We start from the raw sequence: 27,833 nt of genomic DNA, 5'->3' as shown, positions 1-27,833 counted from the left end.
CTGGATGTGGATGGGCCTCTGAAATTTCATCCAAGTTAAGCCGAATAAGCTACTTCCACAAAGGAGAAGTCAAGCAGTTGTTCTCAATGAAAATGTTAGAATTGACATGAAATCAAAATCAAATTGTTTGAATTTAAAAATCCCCAGAATTGTTCGACATCGTTTTTCTTTTGTCCTATCAGTGGCAAACCAAATGTTTAATCTGATGTAGCTCACATGGTTGAGCCTCAATCTAGGCATGAGAACCAGGGAATTCCGAGCGTAGTCATAGTTGTAGTAAGGAAAGGTAGAAGACACATATCTAACTGAACCCAACAAAGGACCAATAATACAACCAATCATGAACATCTTGTTGTACTGTCATGCACATAGGTTGGAACATATGTTCCTCCTTAGTCGGGCTAATTTAACTATTTTTAAGTTTCACACAGCTTTTCACTAATGGAGACGACAGTGCAAGCACAAAGAAAAAAAGCAAGGTAAATACGTCATCTGAAGACCGACATCTGACATACAAAGGGAAGAGTAAAAAAATTTGCGGGATTCCCTCAGAGATCATCTGATTGCTCCAAGCAAATTTGCACCATCAAGTTTCGCACCCACCAAGTACTGAAAATATAAAGCATAAAATTCAATGAGAACTATTAAAAGACCAGATTAAAGGCACAAAAGAGCAATTCAATAATATGGGAAGCTACAAACTTCACACATCAATCTAAAGGACTTCCAATTTCAATGTTGATGACTTTTTGCTACAAAACACTTACATGCTAAAACCACACGGTGCCAAGTAACCAATGGTCTGACATATCAGTCAAACTAAAAGAACCTACTAGCCAATTAACAAAAAGTAAATAAAAACCATTTGAGTTGTGCCCTTTCCCCAAAGAAAAACTAGTTTATGAGTGATACAAGTTAATGGTTTTTTTTTGTTTTTTTTATTTTGATGGGTAAGCTGGACTTGAACCCAAAACCAAGAAGTTGCCTTGCAATGTGTCCAAACCAATTGAGCTATGAGTCTAAGCCCAAGTTAATGGGTTTTTCACTCCCCAAGCTAACTTTTCTTTATCTGCCAACTCTCGCCAATTTATTTCCATGTTTTTTGTTTTGGGGCTTCCCTTCTTCACCACATCTCCCCCTCTTCAGCAATACAAATGCTAAATTATGAGAATAACGCTAAAGAAGAAAAAGCCAAATCAGCAAAGCCTTTTTCCCATGGAAGACCCTAAATTGAAAATTTCTGAGATCAACAAGGGGGGAAAGAAAAGGATGGAGTAAACACCTCCACCCTTGCAGATTAGTGCACCTACTTTTCAGCTTTCCGTCCACCTTTTTAAAGCCTTGCCATAGCACTTATTCTCATTGGTGATGCCAGTGGTTTTGTGGTACATTGCAAACCATCTCAATCAAACTTCCCTTCACTTCTCCTATTGGGCCAATTCCTAGATGCCCCCAAACTCAAACACACTTATTTCTGGTTTTCTATTTACAGTCTCATGAGTCATACATTTCAACACCCCCATCATTCTATAGTCATGTTTCTCAACAGCCAAAACATTCAACTACATAAAACACAGCCGTTCAGTTTTTACAAACTTTTCTCTAGCACACAAAATGGCCTATTAAAAGGGTAATGTATTGATGACTTTTCTCTTTACTTCTAACTTGTAAGGTAAGTGGCTTTAACATCAATAATACATTTTAAGTGTATTGCACCAAGTTCCTACCGTCACTTCTTAATCTAAACATTGTTTTGGGAAATGGAAGCTTCAGAATCATTAAAAGCTGATGTGATATGTACAGTTTTCATATTAACAAAAGAGTTGAGCCCCAAACGTCTGCCAAAAAAACCATATAACAGGAAAAAGAAAATAAGCTCAAAAGTTGAATTTTCATTGGATAGGGCCCTATATTCCCCATCCATTTCATCTCCAATTATGTCAGATGAAGACAGAGAGCAATGTAAGTTCAAATAGTTCATCATATTCAAAACCCAAACCGTATCTGTTTGACTTACTGTATCACGTAAATCAACATGACGTAAATAAGCTCGCTGCAGATTTGCACCCTGCAGATTTGCACCGCTCAGCTTTGCACCCTGTGAATTACAGGAAAAAAAATAACTTAACATGGTAGCCTACAGAATTTGAAATCAAAAGCAGTATACCACTGAAGCTGATGAATGTGATGCTTCCTTGATCTTCTTTTAGGAACAAAAACAACAAAAATCGCAATCAACAAATGTCTAGAATTATCTCACATTATCCATTAAATTCCTTACAAATATGAACTCTATTCTTAACTTCTTCTCTAGTAAAGGATGTTCAAGTAAAGCAGTATAGCTAAGATATCTTTACCTTTAAATTGGCCCCTTCTAGATTAGCTCCTTCTAAGTTTGCTTTCGTAAGATCAGCAGTCTGGAAAATTAAAGTACGGAAGGAATTTAAATACGAATCACAATGGAACAGACCACAGTTGTTAGTCCAGAAATGGGTCTTACATAAAACAGAAAGAAGGAAGCATTAGGAACATAAGAAATTTCACATGTTAATAAAAAGATGCCTCAACCTGTAAATGTGCTGTGTGGAGGTCTGCGCCACATAAACTACAATCTACCAAACATGCATCTGCGAAATCCAAAAACAAGGTACGCATTCACGAACATTGTCACTGTAAAAAAGAGGCCACTCTATGAATTATAAACAAAAGAAGTAACCCAAACACTGATTGATAGTATTTTAAAACCTAATAATTTGTACATGTATTACATGAATATCATCTCTTCTAGTCCATCCTTTCTACCTTTGCTGCATTTCAAGTTGTTAAGTGGATTGTTCATGCATTAAAGAGTACTCAGTGAAAATTCATTAATACATTACCTATAGTTATAAAAACAAATTTGGTAATAGTATTTTTTTTTTTTTAAAGGAAAGAAAAACAAAAAAACAAATTGCAGGTCACCTTGTAGATTTGCACTCTGAAGATTAGCTCCAGCTAAATTCGCTCCACGAAGATTTGCACCAATAAATTCACACCTTCCCTAGGCAAGAAACAAACATTAAGGAAGAACAAAATCCATAGCTGGTATAACCTTACAAGTTACAACACAAAACAAACAATGCTACCCCAAAAACAATCAATCAACAAAGCCTAATCCCAACTATTTGTGATGGGTTTGTAATCCCTTGCTTTATATTCCAATAATCCACTCCAAAAGTGAGAAGCATAATATAAACAAAGGATTCCCAGTAAGAAACAGTGCATATTTAATTCTGCAATGGGAAACTTAAAGTTCTGAATGAGATTGAAAAGTTTCCAAAAGTGTTCAAAGGTAAATGAGGGAACAGAAGATCCATTAATCCTGCTGTCAGTTGGGGAGTCCCATTGTTCTGCATTCATGTTGAGAAGTACAATAATATGATAGGACTCTTTAGACCTGAGGATCAATTATATATATATATATATATATATATATATATAGGGGATGGTTCAGCAGCCCTAAAGTTTGCCAAGTTTGGTGCCAAACATTTTTCAAAATATGGGTTAGAAGCTTTGGAATGAGCTGATTTTTTGTGAGGATGATCTCTTCACCGTAGAGATCATCCTCAGAAAAAATCAGCCTATTCCAAAACTTTTAACCCCATCAAAAGTGATTTACAAAAAATGTTTGGCACCAAACTTGGCAAACTTTAGGGCTGCCGAACCGCTCCCATATATATATATATATATATATATATTGGATTATTTATGGAATCAGAGTTACAGAAACTGAACAGCGATAAATATCTATCTGGTATTTCTCTGTTGAGTGACTCACTCACGGAGGTTTGCATTGCGAAAAATGGAACCAGCAGCATCCACATCCTGTTATAGGAACAAAAAGGTTTCAAACAATACAATTATAAGGAATTATACCTACTAACAAACACGATGGCCATTTTTTCAAGCTCATGGAAACAGAAAACTGAAGACTGAACCTCAGCTACAATATGTAAGGAGAGGAAAGAAATAAGATGATCAACAGGAAAAATGTAAGCCATTTACATTAGATAAAGAGAATTATAAACTGCATTACGAAACATTTATTTTAAATGATCAAAAAACTAATCATACCCGGAATTTAGCACACTGAAGGTTTGCGAGTGAGAATAATACATTTTGAAGACAGGCATAGCTGAAGTCAACCAATGACAAGTCCTGCAAAATTCCAAAGCAGAACATATCTCAAGAGGAAATATTTCATACTACCCAGCCTAGTGGTTTGGCTTCACAAACTCAATAATGCATCAGGTTTTAACATCATCGTCATTATCAAAGCCTTATTCCAATAATTTGGGGTCAACCACAAAGACATTTTGCACAGTTTTCAAAATGAAATATGGTTAGGTTCCTGGGAGAACTTACCAGTTTAGACAGATCAAGATTAGAAAGATTCACTCCTCGAAATTTGACTTTCTCAGACTGTATGCATTTGATGATATCGGTGCGTGTCAATTCAGATTTTGTATCATCTTTTGAGTCATCTTCAACCCTTCTATTTAAAGTTGCATTGATGCCCTCAACCAATCCCTGAAAATGTGCATGCAAAGAACCATAAACAATAGAGCTGATGAAACCGAACAAAATTAACTCAAAAAGAAATATTCTATAACCGTCCGATGACAGGAATCCAGTTTGCACGTACAAAATAAATAGACGTATAAAATGATAAGTTCAAATACTTCGAAGTTAGTGAGACAAAATGCAATTCCTCGGAAACATCAACTAGACACATACACATGCACAGTAAACGACAGGAATCCTACACATCCCCTCAAGTTTTATTAGAGGCCTGTGGTGGTTCAACAATCCCCATATGGCATGATGAGGGAGATGGGTTCACTTGGGATCTTGAATAGTATTACATTTATTAATTGGGCAACAGTAATATTTTAATCTTTATGCATAGAATCTTATTTGAGTCCAACCTAGGTTATGGAGTTTTTTAGTCATTTAGAATATTTCTTTCAAGTAGCAGCACTTTCTTATTTAGTATTACTGTATTATTAGTGTTATTTTCGAACCCCCCCCTCAAAAAAAAAAAAAACTCACATCTGAAGGAATCTGGATCAAAGAAAAGAAGAGATCACAATGTGCGAATTTTCGGAGGAGGGTTTCTCTAGAAAAATAAAGAAAAAGTAGGATGTTTATGGAAAAAAAACATAGTAAATGAAGAGAGATGGGGTTGATGTGGTTAAGTGAAGGTGTGGCCCCTACACATTTCTCTTTCCAAAGAAGTTGACTCTCATAACTGAAGGTATCTTATGGGTAAGAGTTAAGTGTTACCATTTGTACCATAATAGCATCCATCCCTTAAAGCATGGAGAAATGGGAATGCGCATTTACATCCCCTCTACACTTCCCATCAAGTAGCAGAAACTGTGTGTCCTTGTGTTTTAACTGGTACCGACGGAGTCAATCAATAAATCTTTAGATGCTCCAAAGTTGACACCATCAGTATTTTCAAACTTGAGCAACGAGCATCCGGATAAGCCATGGGATTTGAAGCAAAACATAGACCGAAACAAAAGGCTAAAGCGAGCCCGCAACCACAGTTTGCATTCATGACTAATTGTGATGGTGACGAAGATGGCAATGGACCAGTTCCTTGTGAATGGTCTAGGACAGATTTGGGGTTGAAAATGGCATGATAAGACAATGGTTAGGATTTGATGCAGGTTTTTTCTGACGCTGATGGACACGGTAAGAACTACACTGATGACAGACAACAACGATGGAGTAGCAACTGCATCGAATGATGATAATGGTGGTTATGGTTGGTAGTGATAATGCAGATGAACAACCCACTAGGAAAGGGATATGGAGAAGGTTATTTATGAAAGACAAATTTGGGCTGCACAAATGGGTTGCGATGGCTTAGTTTGTGACAAATATTGCTAATCTGACGAGTTGTGGCTGCGGCACAAATGCTGGAGGATGATTTACCAAGACCTAGAGTTTCATAAGAAGATCCTAATAGGATTTATATATAGAAAATAAAGAACATTTTTTTACAAGTAATTTTTTTTTATTAAAAAGAAAACCAGAGATCACGATGTCGATGACCAACCCGGCAGAAGTTGAAAATACAACAGGGAGAAAAAAAGATAAGCCAAACAGGAGTACAAAACTAAGGAAACCTAATCTAATCTAATCCAATCATGCCCTCCTAATCTTCATGAGAATGATTGGTGTATCACATTACACCATATTATAGTACATCATAAATGATACTCTAACACCTAAAAAGCTCCATTAGCCATGAATCAACATAGAAAGGTCACCAAGTTGCAGAAGCCTAAAAACTATCACATCATTACAAGTTAACAACACAAGAATAAGAAATTTCACATGTTACAATTGTTTACATGACATAAACAAATGGAAGACTAATAAAGGGTCCTTTGTTCTCAAGCACCTAAACCAGAGTATCCAACAGAATCCACATGAACCATATAACATCGTTTGATGGCATGTATTTGGTATTGCATCCGGGATATTCTAAATAAGCAACTAATACAATTTAAAATGGCATTGTCACTACAAGGAGATGAGATTTACAAGTAGCTGATAGTATTCTGCTTCACGCAAAAGCTGATGATACTCTGAGTCTTTAAGGAAAGGAACAACACCATCCCTCAACCAATTTAAAACATGCCGAAAATGTTTCCCATCCCTATCAACAAAGACATATCCCTGCAAAAATTCAGTATGATCTAAGAATAAATTTAGATTCAAATACTTAATAAAACCAAAACATGAGATGTATACAGATAACCTCATTTTATCAATCATACAAAATTCACTTAACATAAAAATAAAAAATTATAAGAAATACTTTTAACGCACCAAACTTATTGCATTTACTCTCTTGTAAAGAGGAATTTAGGGTCTTGTAACAAGTGTAAGTGCACCTTAATCCAACTGCAATTGCATTTACACAGCGGATTCAGGTAAGCAAAATCCCAAACTTTATCATAAGGTTTTATTTATTTATTTTCACTCTTCTTGCAATAGATCAATTGAGGTCAAAGGCATTTTCTGTTATGTTAAAGCATGGGATTTACAAAACTTGAAGGGCCACTAGTAAATGATGCTGGCAACCAAATAATATATCCTAGTGAAAATTTAGAATCTTTATGAATCCCATAAAGGCATTATTTATAGGTGCCAATAATTATTTTGATGGATAGGTTCAAATTTGTTAAATAGCATATGCGACCAGCACATGCTATTCACATATGCGATTTCACACATCGCATATGCAATGGCATATGTTGTAAAAAAAAAAAAAAATGGCCGTTGAACAATATGCCATCGCATATTGGCAGATAGCATATGCGATTTTCACTTTGAAAATAGCACATGTGAATATGCTACATCATTTGACAACACTGGATAGGCTACATGAGTAAAAAGGCAGTGCACACATATACATTTGAAAGATTTCCATAAAGTTTTTTTTGTTTCCTTTCTTATAATAAGTACACTTTAGTTGTGTTCGGCACAGTGTTCAGAGGCCGTTCTTAGCTCTTACCCATCAAAAGCACTTTATAGAGTTGAGAGCAAATTTCTTGGGCACTCGGCTTCTGGATTCCCCAAAAACTAAATTCTCCCATATCTCTTTTGACTTCTTACTTTTTCAAGAATCCAAACAGACCATAAATTGTTTAGATGAAAATGCCCCCCTTCTTTTGGTTAATGAAAAAATGTCCAGGACTATTTCTAAGGTTCTCTCTCGTCTTCTTTACACAGTCCAAAAGCTACTTCTTGGTTGATTTTTCACCAAACGTTTCACGGCTTCTAAACACAAAAAATAACTTCCTAAACATTGACACCAAACCATCGATGTTGCAATCGCATTTTTAGTACCGAACTTTCTTTTTTGGCCTACATGTCACTACTAATTTAAAGAATTAATTCCCCTTCTTGGACACTATTTTTTATAAATGTTATAGTTAATCTAGCAGAATCAGGTGAATTTCTTAGATAAAGAAACTAAGCTAGAGACACTGAATTCAAGATTGATCAAGTTACACATGCTAACTGGCCTAATAAAAAGAGCTCACCACACAACATTTTTGTCGCCCAGTGAAAACTAGAACACAAACTGTCTTGAAAAATCTTGTTTGGGTTTTGACCAATTTCGACTGAGTCCAAACCTGTATAAAGTTTCCAGTTTCTTTACCACAATTTTTACAATTTCTGCCCGAATCAAAACTGTTTGAAACTAAGATTTAAAACCTTGACCACAATGCTATGATCTACAGCTAATGAAATAATTCTAGCAAAGTGATTTGAAGTGTAGCCTCTAAAGAAGACAATGAAGGTACCTTTTCATGGTCCGAACTCAAAGTATGGCGGCCACTAAACATTGCTGCGAGCATTGAATCAGGCTCACGATGAGTTAATGTGTCTATGGTTGTGCAGAATTTCTTTCCTCCTATAAGTATCAGTAAATTCCAAAGCTTAATATGATACTTGGAGTACAAGAAAAGAAAATGTATGGAAACATAATGGAAATATTTTTAAAAATGCCTGGTAATATAAACACTTTAATTATTCTAAAACAATATGGATTAACTCAGAATAAAATCAGGAATTTGACAATTAACATCAAACAAAACCCTAAAGCTGCCGAGAAACGGAGAAGTTTAACAAAGCAAGCTATGTAGATTCAACCTGTTCAATTACCTTCTCCAATAATCAAAGATTCTCCATTAAAGGATCTAGATAGATTAATTGACGTATAAAGGATTGGTCAAGAATTTCTTAAGTTCTCCTGATTTGGATGGAAACAAGAGTTTAAACTATAATGAAAACAGATCGATCACTATTTGTTTTGCACCTAAAATGATTCACAGAAACAAAGAAGAACAGATTCACAGAAAACCTGAACGAAAATGAGGAATCCAGTAAACAAATAAGCCTATAAAGATTTGAAAAATCGAAGATTAGAATTTTCTCACCTATGTTAAGGCGAACCATAGAAGGAAGATCAGAACTCATCCTCGTTCTTCTTCGCAGAACAAACGTGACAGCGAAGAAATTAGTATTACCAGCACGATTCAGCTGCTCCTCTCTATGAAAACGAAAAAAAATATATGTAAAATTCCGTAATTGCCCATTTTTTTTTATATATATATCGAGTTCGTGCTATTGGTCCTATTGATGACCAAACATAAACTTTTGGACTAAAATACCCTCGTGGATGGAAACGTTATCGAGTCACGGACAATATGCGCAGTATTTTATCACGTGTCTGTCACGTGCTTCAACGGTTCTAGTGCAAATCTCCCGCCAATTACGAGACATCCGTGTAATAATAAATTAAAAATTAAAAATTAACACATCAAGCAAGACTGAAACACAATAAAAGAAACCAAAGAGAGCTTCTTGTACCTCGTTTCGGTTTCATTTCAAATGTGGATTCTGAACCAGTGAGAGATATTTGTCTTGGTGACACTAAAACCCTAACCCTAAAGAAAGCAAGAACCCGACCTCACTCTACTCCAATCTCTGTTCTTGTTCCATTTGAGTTGATTTTTCTTTTAAATCTTTAGTGTGTTCGGTTCCGAAGCTTTCATGCTCCTCAAGTGATATTTATTCCAACAAAAAATTTCATTTCTTTCACAACTACGACGAGTTAAAATCACTAATAAGAGAAATTGAGGAGAAATCTGTTTCGATGTCGAAAAGCATTAGTTCATTGTTGAATTTATTGGGCAAGCCGTCGATTTCCCCCAAAGATTCAGACGAATCTTGCGATTTGATCGTTAATGTAAATGATGAGGTCTTTGGAGGATTTGATGTTCCAGTGGATGAGTTTCAGAGGCTAAGGATGAAAGAAGAAGAAGAAAGCGTGAGGAGAATTAGTTTGACAGAGTCACGACCAATAGTGCCATTTCACATACGAACTATTCCTCGGCCTCAAGAAGGATTTAATATATTTGTCAATAATTTAAACAAGAAATTCGAGCATGTTTGGTTGCTGAAGAGCGAGGATGGGAGCAGCTTTATACATCCTCTGGTTCGTCATTATTCGATTAGTTAAAGAATTGTTGAAATCAGATTAATTCTTCTCTCTCATGGGTTTCTTGTTTTGCTTTTTTTTTTTTTTTTCTTGTTAAATTTATTGTTGATAATTTATAGGCTTAAATTTAGTGGCAATTGTATTGAGAAAGTAAGGAAATGAAAATATTTGTATTTTGAGATCATTTTTATTCAAGAATGTCTTCAATGGTGAAGTAGAGTTCATATAACAATAATGTAGTTCACATGCTCATGAGACGATTTTATTAGTTTTTAAAATCATTGATTCTTGTTCATTAGTGCCCCTAAAAGTTTCAATGTCTGTCATTGGTGTGTCCGACACATATCAGTGTTGGATGCCAACACATTTCTTGGCATCTTTCGTCAAATGTATTTCAGGTGCACCTATCAAATAAGTATGTATGTGCATGTAGCATATATGTGTTTGTTCGCACACCCTATTCTAATCTTTGTGTATGTTACATGCATATTATCCTTTAAACTCATTAATGTGCAAGTTGAAGGTTCTAAAAGATTGAGAGGAAGACCCAAAAGAGCATGGATTGGGGTAGTTTGAGTGGATTTGAACACAATTGAATTGTCAAAAGACATGACTTTAGACAGAATTGAATGGAGGAACATCATTCACTCACTTTAGTGATAATGCTTTTGTTATTGTTTGTTTTCCCTTTGGATATATTAGGTGCTTTACACTCCAAGGGGTTGGCCTAGTGACAAGCCAAGCCTTGGTAAGCTCCTCATGAAGGGTAGGTCAAGTGTTCAAACCCCACGAAGCAATGAATTCCTTGCAGCCACCCTCAAGGGTCTAGTTGACCCTCAACTCAACCAGTTGCACGTAGGGCTTTCCGAGGGGCGGTGCGTGTGACCGTGGGATTAGTCTCACCCCAAGGGTGTGGATACCCACGATAAGCAAAAATAAAAAATAAAAAATAAAAAAAATAGATGTTTTATTTTCATGCTTGGCAATGGATTTGATAAAAAGAAATTATTGAGTCCCCTCTTAGTGATATGTATTGCATTAAACTATTTTATGCTAAGCAAATTTTTTTCATGTTTACAGGAAAAGCACTCTGAGTTGGATTTTGTTTGTAGAAATATAGGCAATGTTGAGCCAGTAAGACCACTTCCTATTGAGAGCACCCCACTTAGGATTGTGAAAGAAATGAAAGAGTTGCAGGAATTGGCTGCTAAGTTAAAAGATGTGAATGAATTTGCGGTAAATATGCGTACTAAGAAGATTCATTGATCGTTAAATTTGATTCTAGCCCCGACATGATTATAGCTAACATGATTAAGTACTTCGCATACATTCCAATACATTTTACCCAAACTGCCCTTGAGACTATGCTGTTAACCTAAAAATGCCACTTATCTAAACACACCAGAATTCAAGTTATTAACCCACCATTCTGATTTTTTTCACTACTGACTAGACATCAAACCTCACGGTTTGATATATTGTATCTTTGTTCTCATATTCTGTCTAGGTTGATTTGGAGCATAATCACTACAGATCCTTTCAAGGACTCACTTGCTTGATGCAAATTTCTACTAGAACTGAGGATTTTGTGGTAGATACACTAAAGCTTCGTGCTCACATTGGTCCATACCTGAGGGAAATCTTCAAAGATCCCTTTAAGAAGAAGGTTGGACAACTTTATTTTAGGAATATCTGACAAGTAGCATATCTACTCCATTGTTTGATCTTCTTCTTCTTTCTATCTTTTTTGGCTTAACTAGGTCATGCATGGGGCAGATCGGGATATAATGTGGCTTCAACGGGACTTCGGAATATATGTGTGCAATATGTTTGACACTGGACAGGTTTTGCCTCAAATTTTCTACTTATCTGAACTAAGCAAGTGTAAATAGCCAGTTTCAAAGGATTTTAAATCTATATTCCTTAACTCTCTTTTTTTTCTCCTCTGAAAATTTCCATTCTAATCAAAATAACTAGTTATTACGGTCTTTGATGTTTGTCATTGAAGTATTCTTGTGTGGGCTTTGATATATTTTTGATAATTGTCTTATTGGATGGATGCATAGGCCTCAAGGGTATTGCAGTTGGAGAGGAACAGCCTTGAGTATCTACTACATCACTTTTGTGGGGTTACTGTCAACAAAGAGTAACTTATTTTTCTCCTCTGTACAGTTCTATTGATGGGCAGATTTTAGTAGACGTCTTCTTAATTTCTTATTGATTGGGAACCGTTACAGATACCAGAATTCAGATTGGAGATTGCGGCCTCTTCCTGATGAGATGCTCAAGTAAATGACCTTAATGTGCATTTAGAATGCATTTTCTCTATTTTCCTGTTTTACGTGACATCACTATCTAATTGAAAATCCATCTTGACAGATATGCCAGAGAAGATACTCATTATTTGTTGCATATTTATGATCTAATGAGAGCTAGGTTGCTTTCAGCATCGATGGGCTCTGAACATAGCGATGTTCTTCTTTTAGAGGTATATAGTCTTTATAATTCATTCATCTAATATGCTATTTATGTGTTTTTGAGTAAAGGTGTCGAGGATGCTTCCAATTAGTGTGTTTTTTAAATTGCAAGAGCATACTTCTCTCTCTCTCATGTGTTTTTTTCTCACTATGTACCCACACCAATCACCGAATTCTCATCTCTTATAGGTCTACAAACAAAGTTACAAAATATGCAAGCAACTTTATGAAAAAGAGCTATGGACGGATACGTCATATCTTAACATATATGGGTTTGTCGCTTACCGACTCAATATATCTTAACAAGCCTTGTGAGGGAAAATTCATGATTTCTCCATTGGTATTTTATAAATAACATTGTTACACCATTCCTTTTTATTACTTTGATGATAGGTTACAAGAGGCTAATTTCGACCCAAAGCAGCTTTCTATCGCTGCTGTAAGTTATTGATTTTTTTTTTTTCCTGCCCATTATTTCCTTAACGTTAACCTTAATATTTGCAAGTTGGATGGGGACAATAAATGTTGAACTTCTTGGTAGTTGGAGATAATAGGTGGTAGCTTTTGTAATTCTGCTTGGATTTGTTAGCTTTATTGACACTATAAACTTAAATGGATTGCAGGGTCTTCATAAATGGAGGGATAATGTCGCTCGAGTAAATGATGAAAGTACCGGCTATGTTTTACCAAACAAAGTTCTAATTGAGATCGGTACGGACAAACCTCTTGAAACTTCTCTAAACTTTAATTTCATTCTTCGAGTATAATTTCCAAGACAAGTAGACTTATTTCCATCTTTCCATTGTTTTTGAATTAAAAAGCCAGGCAGATGCCCCTCACTGTTGGCAAGCTGAGCCGATTGGTGAAGTCAAAGCATCCATATGTCGAAAACAATCTTGGAGTTGTAGTTAGCATCATTAGGAGTTCGATCCTAAATGCTGCTGCTTTTGAAGGTGTTGCTCAACAAATAAAGGAGGGACGCGCCGAAAAAGTAAGACACGTGTAAACAAGTTTAGATATTGCAACAAAAAACATTTTAGTCATAATTTCTTTTTTCGCACAAGAATTGCCCCGGAGTATTTTTTTTTTCTTTCAAAATATACTAAAACTCAATTGCTTAGTTGACTTCCACATGTAGACATAATTCTGTTGTGGCCTGTCGACATTTTAGCTCTGGGTTGGTATGATCTTTGTACATTTACACCACTAAATCTGATTCAAGAAAAAATTATTTTGCATACAATGTGTGAATCCAATCGAGTTTATGATTCTTGGATGATTTTGGTTTCTAATTTTAGCGGGTCACATATAGAATTTGAACCAAAAGTGTCACTCCATTCAACAAGTTGATTTATGGGGTGAAAGTCGGTTTCTAGAATTTGATCCAAACGCCCCCTCAATTCTTTCTAGAATTTAGGGAATAAATAGAGGATGAGAAAGATCAAGAGGGGTTGTTGATTCTTTAGAGAGAGAGAAACTCATGCCCCCTGACCACGGTCATCTGTAGGAGGTTAATATAATTAAAATGACCAAAATAACCTTAACTTTGATATTGTGCCAAAAAATCTTTCTCTAAATAAAAAAAAATACATCCTCTTCCACCTTGGGTTCTGCTGAAAAATCACCCTTTTTCTTTGGAAAGACAATAAAATTAAGAGCTATTTACCAGGGAAACCTATCTGTCCCAATTTTACTTGAACAAAACCTTACTTTATGAATTAGACTAGCATGATTAAATTAGTAAGATATTAAATCTTACTAAGGGTCGTTGGGCCTTCATGGATTATCAAATTAGCAATCCAACACCACAACCTTCTAAATTTTATGGAAAAAAAAAATCAGATTTGAAAGAAAAAATTAAAACAAAAAACCTTTTTGAGCTTGATCATAGGTGTTGAAAAGGAATGGTTACGGACCTCCCAAATCTAAAACTAAAATTCAACGGTGAAAAATATTTTTTTTCAAATTTGTTTTTCAAAGTTCTTAAAATTTAATCATTTATAATCTTGTGCCATCGGAACATGTTTTTGAATGCCACAAATTGATGCGATTAGTATCCACTCTAAGAAATGTTAAGTAACAAATTAACCACCTCAATATGAATTTTATTATGTGGATCCCACTCCAAGGTTTGTTGAGTAACGAACTTGATAAAGTAAGGTTCTCTTGGAGTTATCAAAATTCCAAGGGAGTTTTTGTAATAAAAATATAACAGTTAGGTCTGCCCAATAAATCTCTCAAAAATTAAAGGAGTAAACTTGATAAGAGAGAAAAGATAATAAAATTTAAAACTATCCTTGAGATGCACTATGAAATTAAATTCTAAATACTCTTTGTGGGAGGATAAATATAGGGGACAAGTGTCTAATCTTATCATATAGATTTTGGTGAAATCCATAGGTTTCTACACAAAAATTTAAGGTTTTTTTAAGGAGAATCAAAGGTTACCAAATTAATTGAAAATTTTTACATTAAATATCGAAGGAGAATCAATGGGTATTTCTGTTTTAAACATTTTCTTGGGGATGCCATCAATTTAAATACATTACATACAGAAGGTGTATTCATGGGTTTAAATCTTGTCTGACACAGAGACAACTCGTCCAAGTTGTCTTGGTATCGTCCTTCAACGAGACAACTTGTCAACGAGACAAGTTGACAAGTCATCTCAAATACATGGACATAGTTTGTTCTAATTCTAAGGTTTTTTTTACAAAATCTCACCCAAGACGACTTGGTCTCTCGTTCATGGACGAGACGACAAAACTAGTTTTAAAACCTTGGGGGTGTATCTCAAATATTCACCAAAATATGGAGGAACAATATCTAAATTCCCTCCTGATCTTTTTTATCGTGACTAAATACCCTTTCCATTCTTTAACGAGAGATTTAGGGGTCGGACCTCTTTGTTGCAATTTTATTACAAAAACTCCCTTATTTTATAAAGTTTGTTACTTGAACAAACCTTACTTTATGAATCATGCTACCATGACTAATTTAATAAGAATTCAAATAGTACTAAGGGTCGTTGGCCCATATAGAAAAACTTAGATTTAAAAAAAAAAAATAAAAATTAATCTTGATTGTTGAAAATGGATGGCCACCGTACTTACAAATTTAAAACTAAAATTCAACCATGAAAATTAACTTTTTTTTTTTTTTAATTTTTGTTGAAATTCTTAGAATGTTGTCCTTTATAACCTTGTGACATCATATCATATTTTTGAATCCCATAAATTGATTTGGTTAGAATCCACCCAAAGTATGTTAATTAATTGCATACATTTGAATTTTATAACGTGATCACACTCCAGAGTTTTTATTGGTAACAAACTTGATAAAGCGACAGGGCTATAACCTAGGTGGGTTCAAGGGTCAACTTAGGCTCAACCCAAGTTGTAGAATCCTCAATCCGACTATCGGATTGAAATTCATTAACCCAAACTCAATCCGAGATTGAGCTTTTAAAATTATGTTGAGTTCAAGTTAGCCCAAGTTGGATATTTTTTGGCGGATTGGACGAGTTGGAGATAGGTTGGATTCATTGAACAAATCTAATTTCATTTTCATAAACACATAAATGTTATTTTATATCTTAAAAAATAAATATAATATATAAAAAAAAAATCACTAATAAATAAATTTTCACTCAACCTTCAAATTCATTAATTTTTATATTATAATTTTTTTAATTTTATAAATATAAAATTAATATTTCTTTAAAATATATATATATATATTGAACATATAGCATCAGATTCAAATTGAGTTAGGTTGTCTAAAACTTCAATCAACCTGAGAATTCCTAGTCCAAGCTCAACTCATTTTTCATATAACCCAATTCAGGTTCGCCCATCAACGGTTGAGTTCGGGTTAGCCCGCCCAACTTCAGCTCATGGAGTGAGGATTGATGAGTTCCTTTGGACTTGTCGGAACTCCAAGGAGTTTTTTATAATAAAAATGCAACAGTTGGATCTACCGGCAAATCTCTCTTCTTTAAAAACTTCCTCCTCGTGCGAACAGCTCGATCTCCACGATCTCGAAGGAAAATCTCTCTCTCTCTCTCTCTGTGCGTTTGGTGTGTACGGAAATGGCGATAGAAGGAGGTGGAACGCTCTCGGAGATCTACCATAGTTCGAAGAAATTGTTGTTGAGAACAAGAGATGGATTAGAGAGGCTAGAACGACTGGAATTCTCATCTCCTATCGGAATCGATTCTCCCGAGCTTTCCTTCACCATCAAGAGAGACATCTCTCAGATCCAATCTCTCTGTGCTGAGATGGATCGTCTTTGGAGATCCATCGCATCTAAACCCCAAAGAGATCTTTGGAAGAGGTAATTTTCATTCTAATCTCCATTTAAGTTTGTTTTCTTGTTGTGCTTAATTTAGGTTTCTTAAGATTTGTTTAGGAAGTGATGCTTTGATTAGAAATCTAAGATAATTCAATTTGTTCTTCATATTGTTGATCTAATAGGTTTCTTGGCAACAATTGTGAGAGATTCACTTTCAAGACTGTGTTATTAGGGTTTCTAAGATTTGTATTGGATATCGGTTGTTTTGGTGCCTGATCCATCTGTTGATGAATTAAGGTTTTAAAAGGATTGTTTGGAAAATTAAAATCTTGTTATTATCTTTCAAGATGTAATTTGGCTGCGATTTTGAATTTATTTATTGATTTTAGGTTGTTCTTTTGCATTCAAAGGAATGTTATTATCTTGTTAGTTTCTAAGTTTTATATCATACAGGTTGGTCGATCTAGTATTCTTGTCATAGTTGAGAAATTTAATGATCTTTGATAGATTCTGTTCTTTGATGTCATGGGCATGTTGAGATATTCATCGTTGTGGTTAGAATACATTTTGTTCTTCGAATCTTGTGCTGTCCGTGGCCGATTTTTGAGTCTGTTTAATTACATATGAATCGAAATTCCATGGAAAATTGCATTTTCCATTTTTTGATTGCTCATTTTCCATGGAAAATGATTTTTTTTTCAGCCTTATGTAAAAACTCTGTATATGTGTGTTTTTTCCTTGTATTTTCCAGGTGCAGTCCAATAGTGGAATCCATTTTCCCACTGCCCATTTTTCCAAGGAATTCCAATTCCCTGGAAAACGAAATTCCATGCAATCTAACAGCCAATTCCATTGAAACCAAGTGACCATTTAAAAGGTTATTTTCCTCTACGCGGAAAATGATGACAAGAGAATGGTTGCAATCATACTTTGAAGGAAATGAAGACCACGATGTGAAGATTAACTTTACCTGAGAAATAAACCACCAATTTGCCTCTTTCTGTGGCATGTATTAATCGTGTGGTCTTATGTTCTTGGATAGTTTCCTTCAAGAAGTCTTTCATGTGGAATGAATCAACCAACTTTACGGGAGTTTGTAAAGCTTGATTTGTTGTGCATGAGGAATAAATTTGGAAGTTAAAACTCATCTTATAAGAATTCATGGCTTAATTTTACTATCGGTCATTTTAACTGAGATAAGTAACCGGTGCAGTCGATTTGATGGTGTTTCATCTTACATGCAATGTACTTCTGTCTTACAGGAAAGTAGAACAAGTAGCTGAAGAGGTTGATTCATTGAAGGAAAGCTTGGATAAGCATTTATTACGGAATCAGAAAAGGATGGTGGAAGCTAAAGAACGAGCGGAACTACTTGAAAGAGCTGTATGTAGTAGTCATTTCTCTTTTTGACTTGAAATTGTTGTTGCTTTCATAGACCTCAGATTGCTTAGTTGGATAAGATATTCTCACATACATTTTTTTTTTTTTGTAGAAAGAATTATACCAAAATCGTTTTTGACTTGCTAATGAATGGTGTTTGTTGTGATTCTAGAATGGTGAGTCTGCTCATGTGCTGAGAATTTTTGATGATGAAGCACAAGCTATGCAATCAGCCCGCAACTCTTCCATGATGCTTGAGGAAGCTTATTCAACTGGTGTGGCTATCCTTTCCAAATACGCAGACCAAAGGGATCGCTTGAAGGTAACTACAATTCACTGCTTGTTTGATCAATAAGAAAAAGCTGTAACAACATATGTAAAATTTCTTGGTATCAAGGTTCATCTACCTTTTTTTTTTCCGGTTAATTTTGTGATTTTATTTATTTATTTTCCAACATCCATGGAAAACTGCAACTTGTTTACAGATGGGAATTAGATGGGTGAAACATGAACGCCAATGTAGTATCATTAATGATTTGATTCCAAGTCTTTTTTTTTTGTTCTTGTTCAGAATATAGGATAGAGAATCAGTTGTACTGGAATTCAATGTCCAAAAGCTTGATGGGGAGATATCATTCCTGATAGATAATTGTTATCATTTCATAGCAATAATATATCACTTATTTCTTCTGTGCAGAGAGCACAACGTAAAGCACTGGACATCCTTAACACTGTGGGCCTCTCCAACTCTGTGTTGAAACTCGTTGAGAGGAGGCATCGTACCGACAAGTGGATTGCTTACACAGGCATGGTAGTGACTGTCATTGTCGTGTATGCCTTTTGGAGGTGGACGCACTGATTCATTCACTTTCTCCGATAATTCACATGTACTGAATTAGAACCTGGAGTACATTTACATATTACTGTTTTTTCCTCTTTTAATCAAGCTTTTCAATATCATCCCTCCTGAATCAAGGAGCCAAGCGTGTACAAACTCTATGGCAAGTTTAAAGAGGAATTTTTAAAGACTAATGATGAATGCACACGATCTAGGTACGCATCTGATGTGGCAAGGGCAAAGAACCGCACATCTTTCTCCTGTGTATCCTGACAAAAATGATCTATGGTTCTGTGCCCTTGCCAAGTCAGCCATGTACCCAACCGCGTACCAAGACCGTTGCGTTCATCATGACTCATTTTTAAAAAGAAAGCTTCTATGGTATTAAGTGTGAGATTTAGACTTCTTTTGCGTTGCAGAAATTGGCCTATAATGAACTTCTGGAACTTTAGAGGAGAAGAAAAAAAAAACAATGTAAAATTGATAGAAAGAATAAATACATCTGGGGGTGTTTGTCTGCAAACAACTCGTAAAGCATTTCATCACTTGCATACTATACCCAGATCATCAGCATAGCTGGATGAATCATTTTCTACAAATTAATTTTATAAAAAAATGACATGTTGGGCTAGGTTTTGCTGTTATGACTGGTAAACCTTTACACCACAATGCACATTTGAAATTTTGCTGTAAGTACCATGATAAAGGCAAGTTACTTGGCTTCTGTTGATGGTAGGATACGATCTGAGGCGCACAACCCATTGGACACAAAACTAGACATAAAATGAAAAATTAGATTTACACCTATTTTGTTCATCCATCTTCAGATGAGCACAGGCGAATGATTCCATGCCCAGACCCATTCAACTTGAAAAATATTAAACAAGAACGATCACCACAATTACTCAGTAAAGACCCAAAGAGAAGAAGTAATTAAGTAAAAAAGAAAAAAAGGCAACTAATTTCATTGTTTTCCTATGTTGAAAAGCATCAAAACCAAAGAAAATTCTGAATAATAATGGTCCCAACAATTAAGCAAGCTGTCCAGTGCGTCTGTGCACCTAAATACAATAACAATTAATTCCTCCCATTGTGCTCAATATAACATCAAAACTTCAACAAAAGAAGTGATCTTTAGAACAATCTTGAGTTTCCCCACCAGTGCATGCAAATGTACTGGACGCACGCTCAGCAAGAAGCATGATGAGATGAAACTGCAATTGAAGACCCCTTGCAAAACCAGCAAACTGAGGGATAGTCCTGACCCCAAAAAAAAAAAAAAACAGATAAGTAAGTCTTCAATATGTGAGACGGGCTTACCCAGTGGTACCACCAAAAAATTGTACCAATAATAAAAAATTCCAGTGAGAGAGTTGGTCTTGGAGAAGGTATGTGAAACAGTTAATTTTTTTTATTTTTTGAGGGTTGGAACTAATATATATATATTTTTTTTGGGAGAAGGTCCGCTAATAATGTTTTGTCTACATTAAAAGTGGTCAGGGTGTTGTATAATGTTTTTGAGTATACTACGTTAGTTGTAATAAAGGCCAATTCATTGGTTATACAAATGGTATAAGAATGCATGTCACTTATACAAAAATGAAATGTGCCCAGCCTTTAACCCATTTACACTGAGCATCACTTAATAAGTGCACTTCAAATTCACAATGAATTGCAAAGTGCCATTCCAATATAGATTGATTTTGTTATCAGAAGAACAAGCGCATGGCAATTCCAAGTTTTTGTGGTTGTATTTGCTCTCTTCTCATTCAATTTGATGCCATTGTGCAGCCACTAAGTTCTCTTCTCCAACCAATACCATGGTCATTCTTTAGCAAACTAACAACATAAATGAGGTCTAATTTTGTGTAACCCTGATACTCCCTGATTTGGTTGATCTCCAATTTTAAGCTTCGTTTTTTTCCCTTAAATAAAATTTTCATCAGATAAGCATAAATCTTTTTCAGAATATGACGATTGAAGACCACCTCCCTCTTATTCTTTTTATGTTAGGTTCTAATGATTAATCTGCCCATACACCATTAACCTCATATTCTACACAATCTACATCACGAATAAAAACATTCAGAATGTTCAGCCCTATTGATCATTCCAAGGTACTGTATATATGGAGCTAGAAGGGTGTCCAGTTTCATATCCAAAATGATAAGCCACACAAAGTAGAAGAATGTCACTCTATGCTAAGGCCAATCAGAGACCAATGTGGTGCTCTGAAATAGGAAATTCATGCTATGATTTGCGATGCAATTCCAACTTATTAGGCAAAGTCCACCATCAAAATATAGCATTGTCCTTATATGATATTTTCAGTTTGTCAAAGATGAATTAGTGAATGATCAGGAACATAAAAATAAATAAAAATTGAAGCTTATCTCCTATATTAGGAATGATATCCTTCACTCTTTGGTCTAAGCCCATGGTATATCTACTCATCGAAAACAAATGATCTTGTTGATTACCTGAAAATCATGTGGCTTTGGTGATAAGCCACCGTATAAAAAATTATCTCTCTATACAACAACTTACTTTACTTTTTTTTCGTCTATCAACTAGTGGGAGATTGTTAGAAATGCACATAATGATATCTTGCCTTCTTCTGTATTGATCTTTGTATGATCGGTTGATAGTTAGTGATATCGATTACTTTTCATTTAATAAATAAGAAAAAGAGGGCATAAATTCAAACACCATAACCAATCTCGATTTCACTTGAAAAGCACCTAGTTAGTAAAAAATCTGACTAAGAGTTTTACCACAATTTTTACAATGCTCCATACAACAATAACCTCCCCAGTTCCATGTTTATACGTACACAAAGTAAGTTTTAATTGAACAAGCAATCCAATTGTGGATCTAATCTGTTTCTGAGTCAAGTTACACGATCCAGATCCTCAAACAATTGTTCTTACATTCTTTTGCTGTTTATGTTCTTAGTTCCATGCAGTTATGATAAATATGAAATGGGTTACAAGATGCAAATGCATTAACCACCCATCTACGTTAGAAATCGCTTAAATAGGTTATAAGCTTGATATTTTGCTATTATCAGAGCTCTGTGACCTACCCAAATGGTTTTGGAGTAACAGAATTTCAAGACTTATTCAATCAAACTTCCCTCGTGTGTTTAGGAGCTGATCTAATGGTTTCCCATATGAAACTGTTAAGAGATAATCTACTGGTTCAAGACACTTAATTTGGAGTTGTAAAGACCAAGGCAACACCACAAACTTTAAGAAAAACAGCCATGGAGAGGATGACAAACTATTAGAAAACGGGAAGCTATCCTTAAGTGAGCATTTCTACAAACGATTGGATTACCATTTTGGTGCCAAAAAACTACGGGTTAGATTTATTTGTTATTGATGAATATCAATCAAAAGTCCAAAAGACTCTCTAAACTTAAGGTGTGATTCAACTCTTACTGTAAATAGCTCAACCAAAGCAAACCCTAACCATTAAAAAACAAGGGACAATCATCATGAATTGAACCACACACACACAAAAAAAATCCTAAAATATCCATCTCAAATTGGCGTACCTAATCACTGCTGCTGTTGATTTTGCTGTTGTTGCTGAGGTGGCGGTGGCATACCCGGGCGTGGAGGACCAAATACTGGAATACCACCACCAGGTGGAGGTGGCATTCCAGGCCGAGGAGGTGGTGGTCCCGGCATCCCTGGTCGAGGAGGCGGCGGCGGTCCCCTCATCATTTGTGGGGGTGGACCCATGGGTCGCTGCCCAAACTGCGGTGGCGGCATTTGAAATGGACCAGGTGGCCCCCCGCCGGGCCGTGCAGCAAACTGACCCGGCATTGGAGGTGGTGGGCCGCGCCCCAACTGTTGTGGTGGCTGCTGTCCAGGGAACCCTTGAAATTGACCGGGCGGACGAACAACCGGGGCAGGCGGATAGTTCATTGGAGGCGCCGAAAGCTGCGGCGGGCGAGATATCTGCGGCTGCATCATGCCTGGTGCAGGCCCACCAACACCGCGAACAGGCCCAGCGAGGCCGGGTTGAGCTTGAATAAGCGGAGCGGTTGGGATACCACGACCCGCAGCTCGGCCGATGCCAGGGCCCGCCATTGCGGCTGCGCCAACAGCTTTAGCCCGAGATTCTTCGGGTGGAGGTGGGCCTTCGACTGTCATGGAGACGACCTCTTCGCCACGGAGAAGAACGAGACCTAGGGTTCTTCGATCTTCACGTTCTTCGTTCTTCTTGCCTTTTGTGGGTGGAAGCTTTCGAAACTCCTCGCAATCGCCAAGAACGAGGTTCATGTGGCGATCGAAAGCCATGAATTTGCCTACCAGTTGACGACCGTCTTGGATCGTGACACGCATCCTGTAGTTTATGTATTGGAGCATCTTTGAACTCTTCGACATCGACATCTTCGCTTGAGGTGAAGAGGATTTAGGGTTAGGGTTTGGTTTCAGAGAAAAGGGGTTTATGTGTTGGAAACAATGTGGGTTTGAAGATGAGAGAGAGAGAGAGAGAGAGAGATCGATCTAGGGTTTCGAGATGTGGGTTTCAGTCATTTTTCTCTTCGGGGTTTCGGAAAGGGGGTTTGAGGACTCTGGAGGTGGAGGGAATGGGGTTTTAGCAGTGTTAGCGTTCTCCGTGGGAGGACAGTCACAACGTCGTCCTCGTGTACGGACGGCAAATGTTCTTCGATCTTCCCAGTACATATCTCTAGAATAACTAATAATTTTCCGACGCACACCCCCCCTCTAACATACGCCCCATCATAAAATCGTAGATCATTTGCCTCTGCATATGAAGAATCATAAGCCTTTTTCTTGTTTATCCCGAGACAAATGATCCATGATTCTATGATGAGGAAAATGTCAGAAGGGAGCGTCAAATTATCACAACTCCTTTAGAATTAAAGATTGGAATGAACCCTAATAATGTTGTACATATTGTGGACACAAATTCTTGACCAATAAAGAGTCATTTTAAATATTCAATGGGTATGCACTCCAACTATACTATTCAAAATGATTACATACAAATATTTTTAATTATTATTATTATTATTTTTTTTTTACTTCTACTCAAAATTTAACTACAATAAAAATCAAATTCAATCGTCATCTTTTTTTACCGCCCAAAAGGTAAATATAGGATCTCATTCTCTTCTTTTTCCTACTCAAAATGTCTTGAAAATTTTCAAATTACAAAGTCTGATGTAGAGTGTGTTGGATTAGCTTTAGAGGCCTCTAGCTCTCCAAAGTGGCAGTTAAGAGGGTATGCAAAACCCAAGCCAAAATGTGTTGGCGGTGTTCTTACAATCGAGGAGTTTTTTTATTATAACAATTTTTTTTCCATTAGTACTAGTTTTAAAGAATTTTCACATTAGTAGGTGAGGGTGTTTAAAAATTCTCTGATTGCGTGCACTCTTAAGGGGTGCATTAGTGATCATTTTTCGTTTACAACACTATGAGATTGAGTTTTGTTAGGTCAAATTTTTAAATGTCAAGTCATGTGTGCTCAATTATCATGACATACGTGGAAGATCTCTAAATTTTTCAAGAAATGCATCCACTCGCTCTATACTTGGGACCCCAAATACTTTACCCCGCCTTACTTGAGTGATCAAGTCTATCTATTTGCATCTATTCACTTTTATGCTCATATGAGTCATCTCAACATTGCATGTGAATGAGATGGTATAAGAAAGACTAGATGAATCACTATTTTCTTATTTACCTTCATGTTCGTCTTCTTCTACGTCATCTTGGTTCACATGTTTTGTTTCGTTTGAGATAATAAGATCGTTAAAATGAATCATATCGGTATCGTTTATGAACAAAACGATACAACCTTTTGAGATTGGGAACCATGCTTCGAGACAAGAAAATTTGAAATATTGTTTAGGTTCCAGGTTTTCATTGAGAATTTGAAAAAGAAAAATGACAATAAACCTAGGATAATAAATATTTGTATCATGAAAGATAAATACGATCCATTCCCCTTATTATATAAATCACCCTAACATATCCATCATAAAATGGACTGCAACCTATAAGTGTTATTGTTTGTTGAGCCTGATGGTTTTGGCTAGCAAGGAGTACTATTCATCATTGACCAAAATGGAGACGTCGCCTGCATTGTGAAAAATTTTCCCGAAGCTATTTTCCCAACTTTAGTAGAACAAATTTTAACAAACAAGAATTTTGTTAGCAGTCTGTCATTTTATTTGCAAAAACTTCATAATTTTTATTGTTTTTTCAATAAAAATGTTATTCTTCTGAATAATTAAGTGATTTGGAAAAATTCATGTATTTCACTAAGAAAACAAATATAGCGATTCAAAGAAGAAAAATTACCAAAAAAAAAAAATAGTGAGTTTTTCATGAATATAGTAATTTTTGACAAAAAAAGAATGACATTAACCTAAATTACCAACGAAGCTCTAGTCTCCTCCATCCATTGGGCTTCTTAGTCTTTTCATCTCCTGATTCTCTGACAACCCATATTGGCAAGTCTCTTTATCTCTCTTCAGCAAATCGACCTAAAGAAACTAAAAAAGTCAAACTTGAAAAAAAAAAAAAAAAGTAAATATGAAATCAAATAAGTGATTTGCAACTTTGTAGAGAATAATTAAAATCAAATCGATCTATGAAACTCTTTAGATTATTTTTATTCATTCTCTTTTTTATACTTTTCTTCATTCACTTGTTCATTAATGTTTAAGGGATGTTCATACATCTTGTTGGATTTTTTTTAGTTTTTTTTTTTTTTCCAATGGTGGCTTGAAATCCAAGTTGTAATTTTTTTAACTAAGTTTATATGTTTGTTGTTGTTCAAATCTTTTCAGGAGTTATATGATTAAAAAATTTATTAGAATATTAAAAAAATTTATTGAAATTTTAAATTTATAATTATTAAATGATTCCACTTGTTTGCTCAATTGCCTAACTAGAGAAGGAATTAATTGTTTTTTTATTCTAAATTTTATTATGAGCATGTCGTGTATTCTAGACTCTAGGGTCATAGCTCGCACAAGTGAAAACTTCTCGACTTGAAAACCATTGGCTTACGATAATATTTTACTATATAGGCTGACACTTTTTGAAGTATACATAATTATTTGTTTTCGAATTTTTGATGTGTGAGATATTAAATACGTGTAAAACATATGCCGCGTATTTCCTATTTAAAACCAAATTAGAATAAAACTTCTCCACTTATCGAATTATTGTCGTATTTCGAATTTCTAACAAGATGAATTTCATTTTGCTGAATTTGAATTATGTTGTACCAACCTTTGGTATTTTGATGATAACTTTTGGTACGAAAGTCTCATTGACAATTCACTTTCTTGTGTGAAAAGTATGCTCCAAGACCTTTCCAACGATGTATAATATTCTATACTTTGGATACCATATGAAGGTCAAGAAATCTAGTAATGGATTTTCATTTGCACAAGACAAGTCTTAAACAGGAAGAAAAAGAATATTCGTGTAAAACCCTACGAGAAAAGTCGCAAACTCTCCTAATTTCCTACTTTATTAAAAATAATTAATAATCTCCTAGTTTCCTAATTTCATCCCAAAAGAATCATTATTGATCGATTTTCATCCAAAAATTAGGAAAAAAAAGTGAAAAAATCATAGTGTTTTTACATACATCTTCAAAATATTTGAAAATAACTTCTTTTTTCTTGAGTCTTTTATGATAGAATGGAGTCTCCGAAACTTGAGTAAGTGTAGAAAAACAAATTTACTGGATGAAAACAACGACTTTGAATGGTTTGGACATTCAATCATGAGAAATGTGATAGATGAGGTCCATGAACCATTTAAAAAGAAAATTTTTACTAAATGTCCTGCCAAACAACCGTTGAAAAATTAAGGACTATTTAGAAAGAAGTCCCTCCGTGATGGCCCTTTAAGTAGTTTTCTCAAATAAGAATCCTAGGCAAACACAAAGTCCCAAACATACTTAACTTCAGTCTCCTATTAGAAATATATTACTAGTCCTACATACTTACTAAATAAAAAATATACTTCCAAAATCTTTAATTCTTCTAATTGTAATCCTAAATACTTCACGAGACCCAATTAACTTAGGTTTTGATGCCCATTGTATTCATATAGCTGTCCTCGACTCTTATTGTATTTATTATTCTCTTTCAATCTTTGCGATCTTCTAATTGCTTTCTATTGTTTGTGTTAGATCAAAAACTCCTCCCCTTGATTGACTAACTCGGCATCAGAGCAATAGTGCTAAACATGCTTGACACATGACATAATCGTTATCCCACGTGTATCGATGCATTAATTTCACACTATCACTTTCCGTACTAACAGAATAAGATTTTAAGCCTTACTAAGGGTCGTTTTTCTCAAATGGATTACCACATTGGCAATCCAATCCAACACTACATCCCTCTAAATTTCATGGAAAAACTTATATTCAAGGAACAAAAAACTTTTGGACTTGATCCAAGGTTTTGAAAATGGGGGCTACTGATAGGGGCGGATTTAGAGTGGGGGCACTTGCCCCCACAAGAGTTTTCAAATTCTTTGAAAAGTGCTATTGTGATAGATTTTAACGACGAATAAAGACATATTTTTTCCACTCTTAATTGCTCTGACAACTATTTTTTTCACTCTTAATTGATCCCACATTTTTTTTCTACTCTTGGTTGCCCCCACATGAGCAAAATCTTGGCTCCGCCCCTAGCTACTGGGCTTCGACTTGACTCCCAAATGTAAATTAAAATTCCACGCTAAATAATAATTATTTTTAA

The 27,833-nt window shown here is 35.4% G+C and overlaps 3 protein-coding genes and 1 pseudogene across 5 annotated transcripts; 2 read left to right on the top strand and 2 right to left on the bottom strand.

Moving 5' to 3' along the window:
- Window positions 1-277: 277 nt before the first annotated feature.
- FIP2 (potassium channel tetramerization domain-containing protein / pentapeptide repeat-containing protein) lies at window positions 278-9,160 on the bottom strand. 2 transcript variants are annotated; one of them, XM_086424245.1, is made up of 11 exons: window positions 9,009-9,159; window positions 8,373-8,482; window positions 6,601-6,735; window positions 4,405-4,569; window positions 4,114-4,197; window positions 3,818-3,864; window positions 2,962-3,035; window positions 2,569-2,627; window positions 2,358-2,417; window positions 2,018-2,098; window positions 278-609 (listed from the first exon to the last, which is right to left on the bottom strand). In XM_086424245.1, exons 1-11 carry the CDS (start codon window positions 9,046-9,048, stop codon window positions 556-558), a joined length of 909 nt encoding a protein of 302 aa, XP_086280371.1. In that variant the 5' UTR covers window positions 9,049-9,159; the 3' UTR covers window positions 278-555. The 2 variants fall into 2 exon arrangements, with proteins under 2 accessions (XP_086280371.1, XP_086280372.1); XM_086424246.1 differs by lacking the exon at window positions 278-609 and adding an exon at window positions 892-1,838 and having other exon boundaries at window positions 9,009-9,160.
- A 256-nt stretch (window positions 9,161-9,416) lies between these two features.
- LOC147385369 (Polynucleotidyl transferase, ribonuclease H fold protein with HRDC domain-containing protein) lies at window positions 9,417-13,738 on the top strand. The gene is made up of 11 exons (XM_086424244.1): window positions 9,417-10,069; window positions 11,153-11,308; window positions 11,580-11,738; window positions 11,833-11,916; window positions 12,139-12,218; window positions 12,310-12,360; window positions 12,452-12,560; window positions 12,739-12,821; window positions 12,943-12,988; window positions 13,173-13,260; window positions 13,371-13,738. Exons 1-11 carry the CDS (start codon window positions 9,728-9,730, stop codon window positions 13,553-13,555), a joined length of 1,383 nt encoding a protein of 460 aa, XP_086280370.1. The 5' UTR covers window positions 9,417-9,727; the 3' UTR covers window positions 13,556-13,738.
- Window positions 13,739-16,559: 2,821 nt separating this feature from the next.
- LOC147385368 (membrin-11-like) lies at window positions 16,560-19,193 on the top strand. The gene is made up of 4 exons (XM_086422961.1): window positions 16,560-16,884; window positions 18,105-18,225; window positions 18,395-18,544; window positions 18,920-19,193. The coding sequence occupies exons 1-4, from the start codon at window positions 16,640-16,642 to the stop codon at window positions 19,079-19,081; spliced, it is 678 nt and encodes a 225-aa protein (XP_086279087.1). The 5' UTR covers window positions 16,560-16,639; the 3' UTR covers window positions 19,082-19,193.
- An 814-nt stretch (window positions 19,194-20,007) lies between these two features.
- On the bottom strand, window positions 20,008-23,756 carry LOC147385367 (uncharacterized; annotated as a pseudogene). Its single transcript, XR_015171841.1, has 2 exons — window positions 22,620-23,756; window positions 20,008-20,320 (listed from the first exon to the last, which is right to left on the bottom strand). The product of XR_015171841.1 is annotated as an uncharacterized LOC147385367 (transcript).
- Between the last annotated feature and the right edge of the window lie 4,077 nt (window positions 23,757-27,833).

The sequence above is a fragment of the Akebia trifoliata genome, chromosome 14, assembly GCF_017979445.1.
Source record: "Akebia trifoliata isolate Shusen 1 chromosome 14, ASM1797944v1, whole genome shotgun sequence".
Taxonomy (NCBI): domain Eukaryota; kingdom Viridiplantae; phylum Streptophyta; class Magnoliopsida; order Ranunculales; family Lardizabalaceae; genus Akebia; species Akebia trifoliata.
This window is presented reverse-complemented; position numbering and strand designations above follow the sequence as displayed.

Excerpts from the sequence above, each read along its gene's own strand:
- FIP2 (XM_086424245.1), bottom strand. The coding sequence starts at position 9,048 with ATGAGTTCTGATCTTCCTTCTATGGTTCGCCTTAACATAG. Across the intron at positions 6,736-8,372 it reads TGAGTTCGGACCATGAAAAG|GGATATGTCTTTGTTGATAG; the intron begins GTACCTTCATTG and ends GAATTTTTGCAG. Across the intron at positions 2,628-2,961 it reads TCAGAGTGCAAATCTACAAG|ATGCATGTTTGGTAGATTGT; the intron begins GTGACCTGCAAT and ends TGGATTTCGCAG.
- LOC147385369 (XM_086424244.1), top strand. The coding sequence starts at position 9,728 with ATGTCGAAAAGCATTAGTTCATTGTTGAATTTATTGGGCAAGCCGTCG. Across the intron at positions 10,070-11,152 it reads GCAGCTTTATACATCCTCTG|GAAAAGCACTCTGAGTTGGA; the intron begins GTTCGTCATTAT and ends TCATGTTTACAG. Across the intron at positions 12,822-12,942 it reads TCATATCTTAACATATATGG|GTTACAAGAGGCTAATTTCG; the intron begins GTTTGTCGCTTA and ends CTTTGATGATAG.
- LOC147385368 (XM_086422961.1), top strand. The coding sequence starts at position 16,640 with ATGGCGATAGAAGGAGGTGGAACGCTCTCGGAGATCTACCATAGTTCG. Across the intron at positions 18,226-18,394 it reads CGGAACTACTTGAAAGAGCT|AATGGTGAGTCTGCTCATGT; the intron begins GTATGTAGTAGT and ends TTGTGATTCTAG. Across the intron at positions 18,545-18,919 it reads ACCAAAGGGATCGCTTGAAG|AGAGCACAACGTAAAGCACT; the intron begins GTAACTACAATT and ends TCTTCTGTGCAG.